We start from the raw sequence: 23,399 nt of genomic DNA on the forward strand, positions 1-23,399 counted from the left end.
TTTATAATTTATCAGGAAAAATCAAGAGAAAGAAACTACACTTGGACAACATTGGCTTATAGAAAATAATTAAATTGAAAGAACAATGAAAATAGAACTAAAGTTGAAACTGCGCACTTGCGATATCAAATATCAATGCAATCACTTTGCAGCAGATAATATGCATGGCAATTAGAGCTTTTTTACATTATATTATAATAAATTCATAATTCATGCATACAATGAGAGCTTTTGGAAAGGAGCATTTGAATTTAACAAACACTACCACTCATCATCTGAGCAAAGATGGCAAAAGGAATTTCAACATTATTTGCGATCTAAAAAATTGAACCATCGTTGTTGCTTTGTGTTGTGCTTCCCTTGCACAGACTGCAGTGCCTTCTGTCTGCTTTAGGGTGTGGCATCTGCCATTGGGGAGGAAAAACTGGCATGTGTTGCCTTTTATAGCAGACTGATTTCATTGTGCTGAGGGCCTCAATTTTATAGCCTCTTACTTCCAATCTTGTAGCCGAGTTGCTGAAACAAATGGGAGGAAAAGGAGTTAGTGGTACAAACTCTTCAGTTTAAAGCCTCATGCTTTTTTTGCCCTTTTCCCAGGGAAAACATTTCAAAGTAAATCTGTGTTAAACTTTTGCGGGTTATTTTCCCCGACTGGAAAGAGTTGCGGAGTGTGTCAGGAAGTACTGCGATCTGCAGCCCAGGCACTATCAGCACATCTGAGCAGATCGTCAATACTTGTATTTTTTTCTCAAATATAAATGTCTCAAAGTATAAGTGTTTAATTGATTTTATATTTTATGTTAGAGTACACATGTAAAGAAATACAAGGAGACGTCTATATTTTTATTTGCATATGAAAGACTTTAAAAATCAACTTAGGTGGTTTAATGTGTATAATTAGCGTGCATTTGAATATAGAAAAGGAGAAAATCCAGGAGATAATGTCAAAAAGGCTCACTAACAAAGACGTAGTATTCTCTTGGCAAAAGCTGATGAATGATTTGGCATGAATTCATCTTACGGTTCTGTTATTCTCTCTCCTACAAAGATGATATATCCCTTTCTAGCAGTTTGCATAGAATTGCAATTTGTTGTTACAGACTGTAATGACCCTTGGGTATGCACCTGATTCCCCCCGCTAGAATTACTCACCATTTTTTTTCCCGCTCTGTGTTTATATATGTGTAGCCATATAATATTTTTGCACTTGTAAAGGCTACAAAAAAAACCCAAACCCACAAACCCACCAACCAACCAAAAAAACCAAACCCCCCCCCCAACTGTAAAACAGAAGTATTAGCAAGATGTACTTCACGAGCACTGAGACTTTTCAAAACTAACTCCCTAATGCAAATCATAGTATTTCTGACTTTTCAGACAGAACTAAAATTAATAGACACTGGAATCACACTGCTCATACATTTATCAATAATCTTTATATGTAACTCAACATTAGAGCATGAAGCTTCTGCTCCTTTAATATTTTCACAGTGAATTCAAAATAGCCTACCTACTCGTGACAGCATCTTTCTTGATATGCTGCATTTTTCTCTACCATTATGATTGAATCTCCTATTTATCCATTTTGAAATTTGAAAACGTGCTTACCTTTAACAGACCGTATAAATATATTAATTTAAAACATCGTGGTTTAGACCCTTGCTGTATTGAAAACGTTTGCTAATATCCCAGTTTGCTGTATTCATAGCCAAATATTTGATCTCTCAAATGCTTTCATTAGTTCAATGTAATGTGTGACTATTACCTTTTGTTATACTAGGGTATCACTTGTATTAAGATAGTTATAAAAAAAACTTCAAACCGTTCTGGTTCAAAAATGTAGGTCAGCAGCAGCTTTCCATTTGGAGCAAGAGTTACTCAGATTATATATTTTGGGGTTGTGTTACTACATTTACATGGGTGTCTTGTGCATACTGGAAATTATATTGTTTGGGGAAACAATTATGAGACTGAAAATGTCTCTCGCTCTTTGATCATCTCTTGTTGAACTGCAAATAAGTACACAGAACATATTGAAAACGGCCCTATATATAAAAGCATCATCAGTGCAAATGACCGTTAGAATTTGGAGACAGCTGGACAATGTGGACAACTGCAAAGATCCTACCGCTGCAGAATTTTAGGTTAAATTTCATAACCGTCTGCACATACAATATAAATCTTCAGGGGGCGGGTGGCTGCGGAGAAAAAAAATCCAAAACAAGTCCAATTTCTCCATCACACGAGCAAACGTGTCCCTGCCCTCGGAACACGAGGCGGCTGCTGAGCACGGCACACGGGGCTGGGGGGCAGCGTGCGGCCCCCGAAAGTTTGACCGATCCATCTCCTCGGGCACAGCTGGAGCGCATGGCGGCCCCTCGCCTCCCTCCCGCCGAACCGGCCCGCGCGGGGCAGCGCCGCCGGCGGCACCCTCGGCCCCGCAGCACCGGGGACAGTCCCGCTCCCCGCCCCGCCCCAGCGGCGTTCGGCGGCCCGGGGCGCCCGTCGGGGCCCGCCTCGAGCCCTCGCTCGGAGCAGCCCCCGCGGGTTCGGTGCTGCGCGCAGGCCGCGACCCCCGGCGCGCACACGGGCGGGACCCCGCTGGGAGCGGGGGGACACGCGGGGGCCGTGCCCCCCCATCCCGCCGCGCTGTCGGGAGAGCAAGGAAGGGAGCGGGAGCCCGAGCAAGTCCAGCGTGGAGTCCAGTCCGCGTTTTGCGGGTGCGCGGGAGCGATCGGGGCGGAGGGGGCGATGGCTGCCGGCGCTGGCTCGCTCGCTCGCTCATGCCATGCTGGGCCAGCGCGGCTCCGGCAGACGTGTGTTTACCCATATCCGGGTTAGGGAGGAAAGGAGGAGAAAAAAAAAGTTTCATTTAAACCTGAACAAAAAAACTTTCAACGTGAAATCACACAGCGGGAACGGGCACGGACCGTAAGGCGTTCTTACCATTTCTAACCTCAACCACGGACTCGGGGAGGGAAATCGCTGTAACTCGGTGCGTGCGGAGCGGTCCGCAGGGGATACGCTGGGCTCAGTCAAGTCCCTGCCCCGGCCGCTTCTCTTTCTGCCCCGCTCCTCTCCCCCATCCTCTGCTCGCCCCCCATTTTTCAGGGTGGGAGTCGATTATTTTTTTTTTTTGTTTAGTTTTTCAATTTTGAGGTTTTTTATTTTTTTTTTTTTTTTGTAGTTACTATTATCAGCACTAATTTCTCCGGACTCGCAATGTTGCGATGATCATGGCCGCGCAAGTCGCAGCGGCTCCGGCGAGTGCGAACAACAGCAAGGGCAAAGCCCCGAGCCTGCCGGGCGGCCTGGGCCCAGAGCGAGGCCCGGGGGGGGCCGGGGCTCCCGGGCCGGGCCCCGCACTGGGGGTCGGCGAGGGGAGTCCGGCCGGCGGCAACAGCGTGAATAATTTAGATCACCATCTCCACCACCACCACCACCGCAGCGAGCCGCCGAACATGGCCAATAACGCGGCTCCCGCCGCTGCCGCCGGTAACAACAACAACAACGCCAGCGGCGGCGGCTCCTCCTCGGAGCCGGCTCTGAAGGAAGGTGGAAGCTCCTCGGAGTTATCTTCATCTTCTTCGTCTTCTTCCTCCTCCTCCTCCTCCTCCTCCAACCCGGGCTCGGCTATGGAGACGGGGCTGCTCCCCAACCACAAGCTGAAGAGCGTCGGAGGCGATCACCCCGCCGCGCCGCCCCACCACCACCATGCCCACCACCCGCATCACCATGCCCACCACCACCATGCCCACCACCCGCACCACCACCACCATGCACTACAGCAGCAGCTAAATCAATTCCCGCCGCCGCCGCCGCAGCAGCCGCCGCCTCAGCACCATCCCGTGCAGAATAACAACAGCAGCCTCGGCGGCGGCGGCGGCGGCAGCGGCAGCAACAACAACGGCGGTGGCGGTGGCGGCGCTGCTCAGCCCAGTGCAGACATGGAGCAGCAGCAACATGGAGGAAAAGACAGTGTTTTGGGCGCTCAGGCCGAGCCCCCCCAGCAGCCGCAGCAAATGCTGAATAAAGGCGCCGACGAGGAGGAGATGCCCGGCAAGATGGGCGAGCCCATCGGCGGCCGCTACGACCACCCCGGCTTGGGACCCCTGGGCGGACAGCAGCAGCCCCAGCAGCCGCCCCCGAGCGCTGGGAGCGGCGGCGGCGGCCTCGGCGGCGGCGGGAGCGGGGGAGGCGGCGGCGGCCCCTCCGCGGTGGGTGTCTCGGAGTTCAATAGCTATTATGGCAACCCTGCCCCTGCCAGCAGCGCTACGGCGAGCCGCGCCGGGCCTTGCTTTGATCAACATGGCGGACAACAAAGCCCCGGGATGGGGATAATGCACCCCACGGCGGCCCCCAACAGCATGGACCCCCTGCAGAACTCCCACGAAGGGTACCCCAACAGCCAGTACAACCACTACCCGGGCTACGGCCGCGGCCCCAGCGGCGGCGGCGCGGGCGGCGGCGGCGGCGCGGGAGCCGTGGCGGCGGCGGCCGCTGGGGCAGGCGGCGGCGGCTACGGGGGCTCCGCGGCGGGCTACGGGGTGCTGAGCTCCCCGAGGCAGCCCGGCGGCGGCATGATGATGGGCCCCGGCGGCGGAGCCGGCCTCGGCAAGGCTGGTGCCGGCGCGGCGGCGGCGGCCGGCGGCTTTGCGCGGTTCTCCGGGCAGAACCAGCACCCGTCCGGAGCCACCCCTACCTTGAACCAGCTGCTCACGTCCCCCAGCCCCATGATGCGGAGCTACGGCAGCAGCTACCCCGACTACAGCAGCCCCAGCGCCCCGCCGCAGCCCCAGCCCCAGGCAGCGGCGGCCGCCCCGGGAAGCCAGCAGGCAGCGGCGGGCATGGGCATGGGCAAGGACATGGGCGCCCAGTACGGAGCGGCGAACCCGGCCTGGGCAGCGGCTCAACAAAGGAACCACCCGGCGATGAGCCCCGGGAACACCGGGCAGGCCATCAGCAGGACCCAGGTAACTCCCCGCGCTCGCTTAATGACGGCTCGTGGCTCCGTGTCGCTCGTGTCGGGCTCTTAGTTTCTTTGTAATTCACTTTTTTTCTCCCCCCCCCCTTCTGGGCCAGTTTTGCCCCTCGCTGCCACCGTAGCGAGGGTGAGCCGTGCACAATGCACGGCTCCGTTGGGGCTGGAGGCACCGGAGTGTGGCTTTCGCTGCCGAAATTAGGTTGTTCTCAGACCCAATTAATATTTTCCCCCACCACTTTGAAACAGCGTTGGAGAGACGCAGGGCCCGGAGGACAAACAGCCCGGGACGGACGGGGGCGGGGGGTTGGATTTTGTAACCGGAGTGCCGGACCCGGGGGGCTCCCGGGGGATAACGTCCATTATCTTTCACGGGGCCTTTTTTTTTTCCTTCTCTCTTTAACCCGTTGCGCTTTTTTTTTTTTTTTTTTTTTTTTTTTTTTTTTTTTTTTAAATCTCCGAGCAGAAGCGAGTTGCGCCGTTGCGCGCTCTCAGCAAATTAGTTTGTCACTGATTGGAGTTACCGCAGTGAGATCCACGTAACGCGGCCGCGCTCCTTTCCCTGTGGGAAGTGCGCGCGCGCGCGCGTGTGCGCCCGGTCCGCGCGGGTCGTCCCGGCCCGGTGACCTGCGGGGGACTCGCCCGCCGGCAGGAGCGTGCCCGTGTGCGCGGGCGCGTAATTGCCTTTCACTTCTCCACACACACGCGCGGAAATAAAAAAATTAAAAAAAAAAAAAAAAAAAAAAAAGAAGAAAAAAGGAGAAAGAAAAAAAAAGAAAAAAGAGGGAAAAGTCCTTGGCGTCAGCGAAGGGGCGCGGGCACCGGGGCAGGCCTCCGCTCCCTCCCGCACTCCTCTACCCCAGCCCCGGTAACTCCGGCGATCGATCGATGGCTGGATCCGATCGATAGGCAGGCGCGATGATCGCGGGGCGGCGGGTGCGGCGCAGCGCCTTTCCGGGGCGGCGCGGAGCGGCGCGGCAGGAATGCCGGCTGCCGGGCGCGACCCTTGGAGGAGCGTCCGGGTCTCCTCCGCCCGCCAGGTTGGGAATTTGAATTGTGGAGGTAAACTGGCTGCAACCGTCTCCCGACAGCTGCCTCCGAGTTGACATCTAATCTGCCATCTGATTGGCTCCGCGCGCGCCATTGGGCACCTCGCGCCGCTGATGTAAATAGAGGCGCTGGAGCGGCGCAGGCACAGCAGCCCCCGCCGCGAGCGCCGCCGGCACCGGGGGGCACCGGGGCAGCGCCGCCTGCGCCGCGCGGGCACCTTCCCCGCCCCCCGGCCTGCCCGCGCCGCCGGCTTCTCCGGGCACCGGCTGACTTGTTTATCTGCTTATCTATATTTACTTACTTATTTTAGATTTTTTTAATTCCGCGCTAATTAGGGAACAGTGCTTTTGGACGAGGGTTCGGGTTTTCGGGTCGCGCTGGCGCCTTCTTACAAAAAAAGAAAAAAAATCCCTGACAAACCTAAACATTTTGTAATGTTGCAGATTACGGATGTTATGCAAGGGATCGGATTTTTATTAAAAAAAAGAAACCAAATACTAGTTTCGTTGCGTTTCTGTTAGCTCGATGCCTAACCTGTGCATGCCTCTTAAAAAGACCGTGTTTGCATGAGAGCTGCTGTAGGTGAGAAAATGCCGTGTATTGTACAAAGGAGGGAAGAAGGAACCGCTCTGCCAGAGGTTGTGTTTGTTTCAGCTCTGCAACAAATCCAGATATTCGGGAGAAAACTGCTTCTGGGTTTGAATTGTGGTTTGAATACTTCAAGAAGCATCGGGAGTTGTTGATCTCATTATTTTTCTACACAAATGTGAGATTAGGCTTGAATTCTCAGTAGGAAAGTGAATTGTGTTAAATGGAGTAGTGCATTAGAATTTTATAGGTTTCTTCTCCCTTCAACAAGATCTTTTTATTAAGAACTGTTAAATCTTTTAGCAGCTTTTAACAGCAAGGTCTGACAGGAACAAATGCAGGTGTATGCTTTTGGGGTCCTCCAACGGCTGGATCTTTCCATAAAGTAATGAATAGAATCTGGAAAAATCACCACCTAATATTGCAAATGGTGTATTAATCCTGGAAAAAAACCAGTAACCTTAGATGGGCTCTGTGTGTTTTTGTCTACTTCCAACAGACCATTCCTGTCATGTTTTTAGTTTTCATTCCGTTTTCCTTTCTTTTTCTTCCAAAGAAATAAGATTTGTGTGTGTGTGTGTTAATTTTTACGTTTTTTTAAATTTGCAATGATAAAAGGATCACTGGAAGCCATAATGTGGCGAGACCTCGTATGCATAACCTTTCATAATTACTCTAAAAATATTTGCATCATCTCCTTTTAAACAGGTAGTTCAGAATTTGTGGCTCTAAAAGCTAGGAAAACCGTTGTCACACGTCGTACATGCTAGTTCAGGGTGCTCTTTCTTTGTGGCAGAGATTGTTTAAAGTATTTTATTTTTATTGGAGGAGTGAGAGTAAATTCATTTATGTCCTCAGTATGACCCTTAGAAATGCTTCCTTATGTTTTTGGGTTTACATCCTCTCTTACAGATTTATTCTTTTTTTTTTTTTTTTCACCGTAAGGATTGCCATGCAGCTTAGAAAGAATAGTCTGGCAAGAGCACAATTTCTTTGATTATTTTTTAAATTATTTTTTCCTCAAAATAATTGTCATAAAGGCAAGACGTCATTGTTTTGTATATTATGATTCTTCCATTTGACCAGTGAGAGATTGGAATAAAAATTTTCTTTAGGTTTTCAATTAATATTTTTTGATGTATAAAATGGGTTGTGTCAAAAAGTAGTTACCATTAGCTTGCAGAACACAATTGGTTTTGTACACTGTTATTTATTTTTAATTCCCACATGTCAATCTCCCTGTAAGTAGAGAAATTGATTGCTCTTTGAAAGAGAAAACCGGTATATTTAGTCCAGCATCTGAACAGAAGGCTTCTCTTCATTTTTTAAATAATCATCTGTGTGTGTGCTCTTGATATGTGTATACACACATTAGAATATGCTCACTTGTCGTGTGTCTTTGTAAAGCAGATGTTGATTGGCCTCTAAGCCTGTACAGAACTATTGTCCTGTGAACAGAGAAAAAGGACCAACAGTAGCTTACAACATCTGAGATTCTTGTTCAGGAAATTCTTGCCTCGGCATGGGTAATTTTTGTAGTATGAAGAACTGTGGCATCCTACCATGAACTAAGTTCTATATTTGTCCAGCCTATTAAATTATTTAAGAAAATTTTGCTTCCATTTAATTTAATCACCTTAGCCAGCTGAGAGATGTGATGGAAGCTTGCAATAGAGGCTTCCTGCTTCTGAAGAAACGCACATTTTTGAAGCAGATGGATGTTGCTCACACAGATACATTGATCTCATGGTGCGGGACTTGTATGAAGCTAGTACAGTATCTTGTCATTCAGGTCTTTCGATTATTGATTAATCCTTGACAGTGTACAGATATTTAGAGTCTTAAAGCTCCCTTTATTCTTCACTTCTGATTTGCACTGCCGTAGTTTAACACATTAGCTGGCCTTTCAGTGTGCACTTTATACACGTCTTTCTCCTTTGTGCACATGTGTATGATTTACATACACCTACACAGAAGGAGAGAACCTGGGTCTTTTCAGGAGTACCTGTATAAGATACAGAGGAAGTGTCAGAAAAAAATATATTGAGCTGCTCTGAGTTTGTGTATGTATTGTTTGTTTTGTTGCAGAGAAACTCTGAATATGCCTGATTCTGCAGCTCTTTTTATGCCAAATAGATTGCCCGTATTGACAGTTCTGGCTAAGCCAAGGCTGCAGAATCATGTCCTGTGCCTGAAGGCCATTAAACAGCTGTTAGTGTGGTGAATAGATTCTTGATGTCTCAATGGGAGAATAAAATATACTTTTCCCTGTGCAGTTTCAAATAAACAGTTTAGTATTCACATAGCTTCTATTTAGAAGTAGCAAATAGCAATATTCACAGTTAGTAGCATCTATATATATATTACGACCATATATTTGACACTTTGTGGTTTGGTGTTCAGTTATTGGTTTCTGTAGTAGCGCTTATGCCTACACATGGAACAGCAGAACCCTGTGTACGAGGTACAATGAAGAATGAGAGATGCAAACCTGCCCACTCTATTACTGCTTCCATAAAGTAAGGATTCTTCTACCGAGCAGTCGATTACTGTCATTTTGGCATTCTGATCTGAATCTCGGGGCACAAAAACTAAGGCATTTAATCCATTGCTAAATTTTCTAGTTACTTATGTAAAGTAATGTTTTTGAAATTACTAAGCATGGTCTGTTAGGTGATGCTTGTTCATTCTGAAATAGTGTCTTAGTTAAAACTAGATTAAATTCGTGCAATGAAAACAAGTTTAATTAGCTACTGATAGATCTTTGTTACTTTTATTCCTCAAGTGTTTTGCTATTGTTATAGGTAATTTGACATTCTAATTGTTAATGTGAGAATGGCAGTAGTTTATTTATTCTTTGGTCCCTAAGATTGTACCTGTGCCCTATACCAGTTACATCTTTTAGTACTTCTTCAAAATGTGCCGTTTATCAGGAGGCTTTGAAGATTCTCTGTGGATATGTAAAGCAGTGTTGCCACATTCACTGTGCATGCATGCTCAAGGCTGCAGAATTTCAGTAGCATGTGTTTGTGGTAGGCTAACTTGCTAGAATATATTTTAGAATTGTGATTATTAAGGTACTTGGGAAAAAAACTTTTTTCTTTCAATTTTGGGGCTATTTACATAGTGTTAAATATATGTTTTGGTACGATTGAATGAGGACTTTAATTAAACTTAAATTAAAAGTATACCTTAGTGGTTTTCAAATTTGTTTTGAAAACTAGTAAGAGAAAAGTGCTGCTTAGCGGTGTTGTTTTTGTATTGCTTGGTGCTTATAGAAGCAAATAAATGTAAGGCGCAAAAATCTTGTGGAGCCAATCATACTATATTAAAATTTATTTTAAGGAAGTCTTACCTGTTAATAAATTTAAAATTATTTTTTAGTAGACCTGAAGGGTTTCTGTACATTTCATGTATGTTTTGCCATTCAGATCATAGTATTAAAATTTTACTTTTTCTGTTCCCCAATGGTACCTGTTCTTGCTCAGTTTCACACACAAGTGCTGATGTGCTGGCAGAATGCTGCAGTGTTTGTATTGCAGGCAGGCCAGACAATTTCCACTGTTGTAGTTCCAGTTCTGAGAGTGTGGCATCCAGTGATCCACCAGGAACACATCAGCTCCAAAAAAGCTGAACACATCCATGATGGTGTTCTGCTGCAGTCAAGGAATCTTCAGGGATGAATGTATCTTAAAAAAACTTACGTGAATCTGTAAGCAGTGGCCAATTTATACAGAATTGATTTAAGTACCTTTATATTCTCAGTAACAATATTTCAAGTACATTTGATCTTTATACTGTTTTTCTAGAGTGCCTTGGACTGGAGCAAAAAATTGTTCTTCTTGTTGTACAGGGTGGGGAAACTGAGGCACATTACATCCACTTTGCTTCAGACAGGCATACCTGAGGACAGGTGTTTTGGAAATAGCCAGGGTTGTGGTGCCATAAACTGTAGCTTTTGAATAAATACAGTCTTATTGTGTATACATTCTGTTGTGGGAGAACGTAGCTTTACTGGAACCTATTCAGCGAGTAAGAAGACAAATAACTGAGTGAAACAAGGGATTTGTCTGCTCTATCAGTACAGTCACCTTAAACTAAAGGCACCGTAATTCAAAATTTCAGTATTCCTTATTCAGCTTTATCATTACATACCCAGTCTCATCTATATAAAGATGCTGGATTTCTCATAGAAATTAAACTCTGAGGAATTTGAATTGAAAAAGTGCCCAGGAGCTTAACAAGTGTCATGGAACTTGTCTTTTGATGAGTATTCTGCATAGAGCACCAGTGTGTGCTGGGGCGGGGTGGGTATGGGGGTGCATGCACAGACTTCCTTACCACCAAGTCCAGTTGTTTTATCTGGCAAATACATTGACTTCAGTTTTGAAGTGAGCAGATTTGATGCAGAAATCACAGTTGTTGTGTCTTACTTAAAGATTGCTTTTCACATAGGAATTGTTCTTATTGCAAATATGAAGAGCCTTTTATCAAAATTTGTATTCACAATATAGGATGCTTATGTTATCTGAAGGTGCCTGCAGTTGTTTTGGAAATTGGGAAACCTGAGATCATTGTCCTAAAGCTTTTATTAAAATATTTTATCTATGTTTATTAAAACCAATGTGAAATCTGTGTAAAAGTTTTTGGCAGGCTTGATTTGAAAGGGTGTTGATACAATGTGCATTTATATTCCATGTATAGTGGAAATGTTAGTTTCCTTGTAAATTAACAACTTTATGAAGCAGCTGAATTTCTGGATGTGTAGTGGCCAATTTGTGGATATAAAACAGAGTTTGATGGTTCTGCAGCATGTATAAGGAATTGCTTTCAGTACAGATCTATCAGTATGCGATCTACATTCATATTGCTTTTTGCATTTGAGTCATTGTAGGTTAGTAACTACGTCAGAAGGACTAAGCATGTGTAGAGTTATGTAATCTATTTATTAGATTTTCTCCAATTTTAAGAGGTATTAATTAATCTTTTGCACCTAAACATGCACAATGGCCAAATGATGTTCTGCATTTAAGAATTCACTGCTGTGCTCTGTCTTTGCCCTGCATTGTTGGCTTCTCAGATATGAAAAGATACTGAATTCAGGTTTGTGATGTAGTAATTGTTTATGAAGACATCCATCTGAGTGATAGGCCCTCTGACACTTCCATCTGTAAAGCTGTGCCACTGATCTCCCCTGCCACCCACATCCATCTCTTTCTGACCATTGGAGGGTGGGCAAAGAATATTCTTCTAATTTTCTGACCTTTTTTATAAATTAAAGAAGTAGATATACATGGAATTTTAGTTTGTTGTTAAAAAAAGAATGAATATGAAAATGGGAAATTCATGTAAATCCCCCCCCCTTTTTTTTTTTTAAGGGATAGTGTTAGTTATGTTACTATTAGAGTCATGCAAGCTTCTACTTCAATTATTTATACTCATGGTGTTTTGAGGGGTTGTTTGGGGTTTTTGGTCTCTTTTGGTTTTTGTTTTGTTTGGTATCTGTTTGATATTTGTTTTAGGTATCTGCTTACTAAAAAAATAAATCTTATGTAGCCGGACTTTCTCTTGGATGTGATTCTGCCAAGTTACTGAATCAATTTACTTGCCCTTTAAAGACCACGTGGCTGGGTTCGCTGTGAAGTTTTGTTGTTGCAGCTACATAGTTAGATTCAGGGAATTAATTGCATGCTTGACTAATAGCTGTTGTGGCAAACCCTTCTGCATTTAGTTTACCATTGGGTTGGTAGCATAGCTTCACCACCAAAATAACAGTCTTTATAAGAAGCTTCTCTTGAAGGGTTTGCGGGTATGGCTATTGAGGTATTTTGCTGAGTTTTTCAGAAGGTAGATAGTTCCACAACAGGTTTTGGTCACCTTTTAAAAGGGCAAAGAGGTGTGTGTTGTGTGGCAAAGAGAGGGCTGTCCTGGTTCTAGCAGTCCCTGGTACAGCTGTCTTTCACAGAGGGACCTCAAGTTGGAGCATGGTTGTTCTTTCTTTGTTCGAGTAAAGAAAGGAAATCGGTTCAGAAAATCCCAAAAGGAGGGATCCTGTTTTAAAACATAATTGTAGTCATGTGTGCTGTTCCCAGTGTGGACATGGCTTAATTCACAGATTGATTGAAGTGGAATAGTGCCTTCTTTACACAAGCAGTGAATTCAGCCATGGTAAGTAAATTATGTGACTTCAGGAAAATTATATTAGTAGAGGATTGGTGCAGGAATTCTTGACATCTCAGCTGTCTGTGCTGGTTTCACTAACTGATAACCTCAGTTTCCCCATGTTAAAATAAGGATAATATTTGCCTTGTTTAATAATTTGAGTTTGATGTGCTGTTTTAATTACCAAGTAAGGCAGAATAAATAGGCAGCCTAAATATTTGTTACATGGCAGAGTATCCATTCTGCACTGTGCCTTCCTCTGTTTGGATGGGATCAGAGACTTGGTGTTCCCAGCATTGATCGTGTTATTTGGTTAGCTTGTCAGACTTACTTGTTTGTAAGCAAGATACTGAAATATCAGCTCTGAAAATTTCTTTTGAAAGCACAAGGACAGGATTTGTAGTTCTTAAATTTTATTCTTTTTAAGTTAAAAATAAAGATAAGGAGGTTTGTTTTGACAGCATCAAAGGAATATGCTGGTTTGTTTGCAGCCTTTGATTTGGATGGGATGTATGGAGTTCTGTATTTTTTTTTTTTGTGTAGCAATTTATGTTGTGAATATGTTGGATTTTCTGTTTATATGAACGTTAGTGTTGATGTATTATTTTCAGGCGTGATTTATGGAAAATAATTGCGCTTTTGTGAATTTTTTTTTTTAATTTGGTGTTTTTTATTTGATTGAAATTCCCAAGCAAAGAAGAGTAATAAGCATGTTCTTCAGAGCTGTTTTGAGTTTATGGTTGGTCATAGAGGCTATTTAAAGAAATATTTTTGGAAAAATAGAGGTGGGTACATTTGAGGCTGTTTTAACTGCGTATGAGCAGTAGCAAAATAATTTTACGTGTCAGTTTTACTTATATTTGAAAGTTCTTCCTTCCTGTCGGCAGAAAGGTCGACTTCTGTGAGGGAGGTACCTCCTTGGTGCCCGGCGTGTAGCGGCCGTGGGACGTGCGGGGTGTGTGCACGCCGTTGGCTGTTTCGCCGAAGCGGTTCCCGATTGAGGCATTTCCCTGGCGGGACGCGGGGACGGGAAAGGAGGGGGGGCGGCGGGGTGCGGGGCCGGCGGCAGCGTCTGTGCAAGTTGCACACACGAAGCGAACTAGTTCGCTTGTGTGGCGTCACATGATCAAAATATTTTCCCCTTTGCCGCTGCCAGAAGCTATCTATTGCTTTTCAGCAGCCTCGCCGCTCGGGCAGCGGGCCAGGCGCTGCTCCCGGCCGCGGGATGCCCGGGCCCTCACCGGTGGCACCGGCGAGTGTGGGCAAGGCTCTGTGGCCAGCCATGGCCCTTCGCGGCCTCCGCTGCCTTGGGGACAAGCCTTGCTCTGCCTTCGCATCTAAGGAGCAGCACCGTGGGGAGTATTTCTAGCATTTTAAATGACGCTTATTTTACATTTAAAAATTTTGCTAGCAAAGAGATACTGCGTTTGTTTGTCTTGTGTGTTACGGTTTACAATATATGTATTTTTTTCTTTTAAATCCCGAAGCTAACACGCGTCCCTTGTGATAGCCCCCATCCTCCCATTCCAGCCTGGCACAGAGCCGGTTTTCCTACTAACAAACTGTAGGAGCTACTAATTCAGCAACATTTCTGAGATTTCTAACTTTCTGCAGAATGCTCTTTTTGTTGTTGAACATGTGGTATGCAAATACAAATGGAAATAGTGCTATGGAGTATTTTGTTGTGGGTTTTTTTAAGTATTAAAAACACATTTTGCTTTTCTAATAAACCCCATAACCAGACCTTTTAATGTTTTGATATAAATAGCAATTATACTAACTGAGATCCAACCGCAACTAAAAAAAAAACATTTAAAATCATTCAGAAGAAAAGTTCCCAGTTTAATTGAGCCTTTCCTTTAAAGAGGAGGGAACTGATTGGGCAGCAGCATATGAAACGAAGTGTCTCTCATTTTAGAACAGTGTTCTTGAAGTGATCAAGGTGTTGGGAGTAGAGGCCGATATTCAAAGATTTTTCCAAGAATTAGCTAGGAATCGAAAGGCTACTTCAGTCTAAGCTGTTGAGAGCTTTATGTGTGATTGCTGATGGCAATCAGAACATTTTCTGGATTAACTGACACCCTTGAAAAGTTTTAGATTTAGGTACATGGACTGCTTGTTTCATGTACTGGCACATTTAGGGATTTGGTTGTTCACAGGAAACTTGCTAAATGCAGCTGTTTGAACAAGCAGTGGAGAGGGATTCTCTGTCCCAGGAAGACTTTGCTTAGCCACACATTCCTCCTTTTAGTTCTTCATCTTATTTCAATAATAATAGCAACAGTAACAATGCACTTTCTCGTTAAGAGGAAGGTTGAGGAGGGCCTGAGTGAGCTGTTACTTTGCTGGAATGTAGTTGACAGAATGGTGGATGCAGTCTTCTACTTTTTCTGCAGATCCTGATGTTATTATGTGTCAGCTCTGTTGTGTGATGTGGTTGCTCAACGCTCTTCCTCTGTATTTTCCCCTTCAGTGAAGGAAAGATTTATTTGTGGGTTATTTTCATTTGTTTCATTTCTTTTCTTCCCAAAGTCATAGTACTTCGTTTTATCCAAATGTCATAATCTCTTTTTGCTCCTTTGTCTTGTGATACTTCTTTTTCTTTCTTAAGATGTCTTCTCACTTTCCAAGTCATTGGAGTGACGGAAAACTCATCCTTACTGTCTTCTGCAATTTTAACAGTTGTGCAAGAGTGATTAGTGTGACTGTATAGTCACTGAGGAAATAGCTTTTGAGTGATCCAGGTACCCATCCATCTCTCTGACTAGTATTTGCTCCTCTGTCCTCCAGGTTGACAAAAGTTGTTGGGCAAAGAGTGGCAGCAGGGAAAGCGTCTTCACTATCCAGCTTCCTGTGCCGACTCTCCTAGGGACTAGGGGTCAAGCTGCATTTAAGAAAAGGGAAAAAAAAGCCACTAAAAACCAAGCAAGCCCCCAAATCCTGACAAGACTTGGCAGTATAACAGTAAAAACCCTGGAAGTAGTTATCTATGAGTGATGGTGCTGGTATTTTTTGTTTCATGTTCCTCTATTGCTGATCTTCTAAGCAATAGCAGACTTAAAGGAAGGAAACAAACAAAGGAGACAAAACCAAGCTGAAATGTAAATGTTGATGTGCTTAGTTTTTTTACCTGGCATGGCAGGTGTGATTACAAATATATATCTATTTACCGAAAAGATATTTGAAAAGATATCTACATGAAAATTCAAGTGTGGTGTTGCTGTGCATGTGGAAAGTGTGGAAAAGACTGGAACTGAGGAAACACTTGGCATGTGATTGTCTATATTAAGTAGTGATGCAGTGTCCTAGGTGTGTTCTGTGCAATTTTATAGAACTTGATACTTCATTTCGTAGATTTCCTTTCCTTTTAATTCTCCTCAGAAGATTGGGGGTGTTGAGAGCTGCCAGCAATGGTTGTTTGTTATTCCACAATGTCATATTTTATTTGAGGGGATGTATCTTACGAAGATGGTGAATGAAGCTTGTTTAAAAAGTGAGATAAAGTTCCATTGTTCTAGAAGAATACCTTAGTAATTCAAGAAAGAACTGAGGCCAGTGTCTTCATGTGTGATAGTTTCTAAATTCTGTTGCTTTGCCTCTAATAACACCTGGATTTTTATTTGCAACAATCTTGTTGCCTGAAAAAAAAACCCCACAGTGTCTGATTTACCCTCTGTGTATTTTTTCTCTACTCCTGCTTTTTAACATTCAGTTTAAATTCTTCATTTGCTTGTGGCTGATGTCTTTCTTGATGAGATGGAGGAAGAAAGTAGGTGCTTTTTCTTAAAGGCTGCAGCTAGTCATGGCATCATAATGGAAGGTTCAAATATTTATGATTTCTGATGACATTACTTTCTTGAAATTCTTGATCTTGCATATGGTTGTCTGTCTTACTTGAGCAATTTGTCTCAGCTAGTGTGCCAGAAGTAGAAAGAAATGTAGTTTTCCTCTCCAGAAGTGGGTTTTTATACATATATATCCAAAGAGACAATGAGCATGATGGGGTTTTTTTTTTCCCATTCTTTTCCCCCAAATGTTTGATACCTAGCATTCAGTAACATGTTTTGTTTGTCATTTTTAGATTAATTCTTGGGAATAAGCAGCAAATATATTTTTAAATTGAGTTCAGTCTATGTACATCAATCAGAAGGGTCCATGTGGGTATTCCTCAGAAAGACAGCTTTTTGTCCTTCTTAGCTTTTGAGGATCACAGGCTGAAACAGAGGAAATTAACAGGAGAAGGTTTGTAACACATAAATGCACAGGAAAATATGTGTTGATCCAAATGGACATCTGCTTTTTGTGTAGATACCAAGCCAGAATTTCTCTTGGGGAAACTGAAGAAAACTTCAAAATCTAATTTGTTTATTTCTGCATTTTTCAGTAGCCTTTTGTTACATTCCTTGAGTACTCTTTCATCTAGTTTTGTGCTACTAAAAGGTCTTGCACCACTATGTGAGTCTGGTGCTTGTGTGAAGCTGATCTACGACTTCACTTCTTCTGTTAGGACCAGTCCCCCACCTTTTTATCAGCTCCCTGCTGCTTCCCTTGTGTCATAAGGTGAGTCGCATCAGCTCAAGATTTGTCTGAAAACTAATCCTGCCAAACAAGACCTGTGAATGTTTAGCTTTCAGCCAGATCATTGAGCAGATGTGACTTGCAGCATAAACTTTGCAGCATAGAGGTAAAGCAGGAGAGAATGTGGCCAGTTCGACTGAGAGTGGGCATCAGGCCATGACAGTCCCTTTGGTGGTGGTGGTACAGGTGGTGGTTCTGTCAGCCTAAACTCCTCCTACTTTGCCTCTTGAGTGTAAAATTAGTCTATAAATAATGACAGGCAATTTCTTAACATTTCTCTGGAGCAGGAAGCCATTGTTAATCCTCTCTTAAAAGGAAAGAAGCTGAGGCAGAGAGTAATTTTTTTTCCTCCAAGGGTGATAATTATACAGAATGCATTGATTGCAGTGGCCAAATAAGCTGTGAGTATCTTTGAAAAATAAGATATCAAGGGTGGAACTCATCTAACCATATGTGCTTGTAGGCATTTGTACCTGATCTTTTTGTGTATCTTTGGTGCAAAAAAATAGTCAGATCTTCATGTGAATCATCTCATCCTGAAGTAGATGTATAATTCTGGTCTAATGAATCATGCTTCTAAAGTTTCATGTTTTTCCCCTTGCTCTGAAGAAAGTCTTAGCTGATAAGCTCAGGTGTCGATGTCAAAGGGCAGGTGAAACTAGTTCCTTCCATTATTTACAGTGTTTTCATAGAGGCAAATGACTCCAGACTTGTGTTGGAGTTCTGGACTAACTTAGCTTCCTCTTCTTGTCTTGCTAACCTGTTGGAGCTAATGGTTTTCATACCCATTTCTGCTTAAGCTCGATACATTTCTGTTTTGTTGTCGTTTGTATAATGCCTATTCAGAGATTTTTTTTTGCTGCGGCCTTTCTTCTGGTATATAAAATTTTTTGCGTGTAAGAACTGTCAGTATCATTTATTTTTGCCCAGCATATTTGCAGACATACTGGCATACTGGCAAATTTGAAAATACCAGGATGTATTTCCAGATCAGTTGACCTTCATGCATAGTTATGCAATTTCCTCTGTACACAGATGCAAACTTTTGATTTGGAAATAGGGAAGCAGTTTTGTTGTGTCGATGCTGCTTCACAGTCCACTGAAAACTCTTACTTTACCCGTTGCTGGCACTTCAGCTTGCAGAGAAGTGGGCACCTCTGCGAAGGAACTTCCCTGCTGTGGTGATCTTCCTCACCCAGCACTGTTGCTCCCTGTGACTCTGCGTTCCCCCCACTGATTGCTCCAGGGGGTCTCTCTGCGGGGCATCGTGCAGAGTAGCAAACCCAGTGAGCACTTTGGAGAGCTGAGAGGCTGTGCTGGGCATGGGGAGTTAGAAGGGGCAGCCCTGACAGGAGATCTCTGCCTCCGAGAGGGACGGTGGTTGTGAAAGCAAACAAGGTTTGTTCTGAACGCTACGGCTGTATTTCAATGTGTGCTGAGGGATGAAATTGTTTAGGACAAAAGGAAACTCAAGGATGCCTATCCTGCACAGAGCTTCAGTATCATGTTTTCAAAATGGTTAAAGAGGAAAAACCGCAATTTGCTAAAGAGATTTACCTGCACATCCTGAAAAATGTGTACCATAATCCTTAATTATGTCTAGGATCACTTAGCCTTTCTTAGTAAAGTATTTAAAATGCCCAAACTGAAGTATTATTGTGATTAATAATTTCACTGGTATCTTTGTAGCAGGATGTCAGTGCTTTCCACTTTTTGGAGGCTGTCACAACCATATTTTTGTTTGCATCCTTTTTAAGGGATCTTTCTCACAAAGGGCATCAGTTTATTTGGCTTAGGCTTAGGTTTTGGAGTTAGGTATCCTCTGAAAAGTTGCTTGTTTTCAAAAAAAATTGAGGAGTCTTTTGTAGTGTTGAAGTTTGTGTCTCTTTTTAGATTCTCTCTTATAATTAGAGGTTCAACTAGTGGCATGATTTTCAGATGTACTATTCCTCCCAGTGTGTATAGCGGGAGGAGGAGGAGGAAACATGGCTTCCTCAAGGTTGACTGAAATGTTTTAACTTCTATAGCAAATGAGGTGAGAATGAAATTGTCAGAAGGATAGAGACTAAATTATTGAAGCACTTGACTGTTTAAAGTGGTTGGGGATGTACTATAAAAGGTGCGAGTCTAACAGTCAAATGTGTAAACAGCACCTTATTCCTTTCTTGTACCTGATTTCTCACCACTTGCTTTATATGAGAGCCTAAATCAGTGTGGGAGATATCACAGACATTCTCAAAGTGTTAGCTTACAATGCCTGCACCAGAAGAACAATCTATTACCATATAGAATAGCAGAGAGAAAAGCATTTTCAAGGAAGATTAATTGAAGTAATTCATCACTTTAAAATGAAGAAGGTGCATCAAACAAAAATAAAAGCTAAGTATTTTATGTGCCTCTATTGGAATTTGATAATCATTTGTTTTGCTAGAAAATATATGTGGACTGGGCATCTAGTTCTTGTCTATACAGTACAACTATATGCTATAATTATATGCTATAATTATACCAATATAACTCCCTATGGAGACACTCTTATACCAGAATAAGAGTTTTTATAGTTTATCTTACTCTGCTTCCAAGCCACGTAAGCTTAAGAGGGAGAGGGTACTCTTATGCTGGAGAAAGTTTCCACACTGAGATAGTTATATTGGTATAATTATGCATTTTTTTACTTCAGTGTAGACAAGTCCCTTGTGCCTTTTCAGCTTGGAACCTTAGTTAAGAATTTCTTGGTTGTGATAAGTGTCTAAGCATTTTTATAGTATATTTTTATAATGGGACTTGGGTATTTAAACCAATTACTTAGGCCAATTAACAGCTTCCTGGGTTGTGGATAACAATAGGATATAAAGAGGGATCAGAATTCGTGTTCCTAGCTGCTTGGATATATCTGCATTTTCGCCCCCCCTGTGATTTTACCAGTATTTGGTGTACAGCACAACAGGTGGAATAGTGTGTGGCTGTCTAATGAGTTCTGTGTTGGACACTTTTTGTCTGCTGTTTCTCATTATTCCTTGAGTTTTGTTGTGCTGTGGCTCTAATTGCATGTATTTCCATGGATCACAGAAAGAAACTTCCTTGATGAAGTTGAAAAAACTGCTTCCAAAAATGTTAATTGTTTGGAGAATTGCTGAAATTTATTGATCTTTACACAAGACAGGATCATAATTGACTTGCTAGGCACAAATTGTGCAAGGAACAACTCAAACTGGATTCAGAGGAAGGGGAAGGTGCAGGGTTGGTGTGCAGTGTAGTCAGGAGAAGGGTGATGATGTCTAGAAGGTATGTTTGGTAGGGGTGATGTCTCTTGCCTGCTTCAAAGGTGTTTACCTAGAGGGAGGTATTCACATGGATTGTGCTTTGAAGTTGGCCGTCTTCTCCGGTTCTCTTCTCCCCATATCTCCTTTGCTGCTTAGCACACAGCTCATCTCATCCTTACTTTTGCATCTCCCCAAAACCAGGAATATGTAAACATTTTTCACAGTATTTTTGCAGTTTCTGCAAACATCAACATAAATCACTTAGAAACACTTATTCTTGCGTATGAAAATATTGTTTTGAAAAACATACCTCTTTCTATTCCTTTGATTTTCTTTTATCAATGTATCTAGTATGTTTGTAGTGTTGTAATGTCCATGTGGTCTAGTTTTGCTAGACATTGAGGATTATGACTTTAAATGAAAAATTGCAGAAATGGGAGAAACCTTATAATAAAATAGAGGTGATGTAATAACCTCCAAATCATAGAAGAGCAGGGCTTGAAGTGACACTAAGAGGTCATTTAATCTATCCGTCAGCTCTGAGACAGTGTAAGGCCAACCTAACATTCATGGCAGATGTTCATCTGTCCTGTAGTAGTAACAGATTGAGCAAAAAAGAATTATTTATACTTACTATTTCCCCTTCTCTCCCCAAAGCTTTGTGCAAGCTGAATTTTACATAGAATTGGTGTGAGAAGATATATGAATTCCTTCAGGATTATTTCAAGTTTCTGAGTTACTTCTGTTGTTTGGAAACTCCATGTTTTCTGTCAAAATAGTCCAATGATGTTTGTGTATTTTTGAGTGTGATATCCCATTTTAATTTTATCTGGCTGACAGTTGTTCAGGTGTATTTCTTCCTGAAATGATTATTTTTCTGTGTTGGCTTTGTAACCCGTGTCTCCTCTTCTTTGGCATTGAGCAGTTTGGTTTAAAAATGTGTAGCATTTCATTTTCATACTTGACAGTATTTCTGGTGTGTAATCAGTTTCAGTTTTCCTTTTTTTTATTCAATTTGTTTTTGCATGAAAGAGCTGAGCAGAAAAAAGAAAAACAACTGTGGGTAGGAGAGTAGAAGTGAGAAGGGGAAGAATGTGTTCAAGAAATGATAGTACTCAGCAGAAGAGCTGGGTTTAGCTGAAATGTCAGGTTAGATATGAAGTGAACAGTGTGGCCTTAAGTAAAGATTTATATTCTTTGAAGAATAAAGGGAACATATGTTTCAGAATTTTACATGTGGTATCTGCAGCTCTTTAATCTAAATTGAAGGTTGCAAATGAATGTCAGATGAATAGCATCTTTCTAAAGGGAACAATACCTGAAATTGGAATTGCAGATACCTTGTTGCTAAAATGAGTCTTTGGGTTTGTTTGCTTCATTTTCCCTTTTGGTTATGTCAGCTGAGAAACATCTGTCTTTGCTGCTAAATGACCTTTTCTGACTAGGCCAAGTGATTTTGACTGAGTGCACTGTCTTGAGCCCTCAACAGCTGCAGGAAGGTGCTGATGTAAGTTGCCGCCTTGGAGAAGGTTTAGATGTAAATATACTGAAATAGCTGTTGCCCCCAGAAATAGCTTATTCAGACTTAGAGAAAAGATTCCCTGTAGCTGTACTGCTTCATTGTTTATGAAGGTAGTGATTCCTTTCTCTTTCCTTCCAATCTAATCTGATTTTAATCAGATTTTAATTTTACTTCTGTTCTAGATTTAGTAATTTTAGGAAGTTGGGAATACTCTCTTTTGGGTTGTGCCCAAAGGGGGCTCATTAATCCTGAAGATCCTCTCTAACAAATAAAGAAGTTTCTTTGAAGTGCGTTTCGATAGCTGTGTTGGTGTTTTTGCATGATGGCTGATGTGGGCTCTCTTAAGGACTGGGAAATAAGAGGTGGGCATAGAAGTGGAAAGAAGCCAAGAGTTTTCAGGCAGAGAGAATTTGAAAATATAATGGTTTCTGCTGTGGGAGAGGGAAGGCAGTTCTATGAATATGGCATTATCAGGTTTCCTGTTAATTTTTTTGGATGAGAAATACTGAAGAAGTTGATCATCTTTCCTGCTTTCATATTTGTCAGGCCAGATATGTCTCACATGCTGAGTTTTAATTTAATTTTAAATGGTGTGATATTAAAAGAAAATTATGGTCATCTATTGAGAACACATCTTCTTTGTATAGAAACTGAAAGTTCTGGATAGTAGTTATACTAAAACTGTGCATTTAATTCTGAACATCCTACATGATTTGTTGCAGAGAGGTGTTCATACCCATGATTAATCCTACTTTATTTCTGCATTTACCTAGATGTGTGCTAAATGCATGTGTTTGAGCTGAGATGCTCTGGGATGTTTCGTAGTCTGCCAGGATTTCTCTGAAGAATTTGTCCCATTTGTTGTGATTGCAAGAAGAGTAGTGAAGACTTTTTGACTTCTGCCAGTTTTAAGAAATAGATGAAGGCTCTAGGTTAAACCAGAATTTGACCTGGTTGAAACCCAGGTCTGACTTTTTTATGACTCTGAATGAGCCACAGTGAGCTTTATATTAACATTGAGATACATTTTTTGGAGGTCATTTCTCTAGAGTTCTTTGGAAGTCATACCCAAATTTCTGCAAAATTTTAAGTTTGTTGAAAACATGTAGGAATTAGAGCTGACAGTATTTTAAAATCAGCATAGCTTTTAAATTATACTAACAGAAAGTTATTTTGCTTTCAAAATGTTTGTATAAGTACATATATGTTGATCAATTTTTTCAATTGTAGAAATTTAAATTCAAGGATTAACAGA

The 23,399-nt window shown here is 42.6% G+C and overlaps 1 protein-coding gene across 6 annotated transcripts in view; it reads left to right on the forward strand.

Moving 5' to 3' along the window:
• The first annotated feature begins 2,540 nt into the window (after positions 1-2,540).
• The window catches only part of ARID1B (AT-rich interaction domain 1B), a 326,090-nt gene continuing 305,231 nt past the window's right edge, over positions 2,541-23,399 (forward strand). For 3 of the 6 annotated variants that reach the window (XM_041423654.1, XM_041423658.1, XM_041423659.1), the window contains exons 1-2: positions 2,785-2,995; positions 3,188-4,973. In XM_041423654.1, the coding sequence (XP_041279588.1) occupies positions 3,231-4,973 (1,743 nt within the window). In that variant the 5' untranslated portion in view covers positions 2,785-2,995; positions 3,188-3,230. Of the gene's footprint in view, positions 2,721-2,783; positions 2,996-3,187; positions 4,974-23,399 lie in introns of those variants that run through there. The other 3 variants (XM_041423655.1, XM_041423657.1, XM_041423656.1) reach the window with 3 other exon arrangements.

Source organism: Onychostruthus taczanowskii, unplaced genomic scaffold (genome assembly GCF_017590055.1).
Source record: "Onychostruthus taczanowskii isolate IOZ18803 unplaced genomic scaffold, ASM1759005v1 scaffold8, whole genome shotgun sequence".
NCBI classification, from domain to species: Eukaryota; Metazoa; Chordata; class Aves; order Passeriformes; family Passeridae; genus Onychostruthus; species Onychostruthus taczanowskii.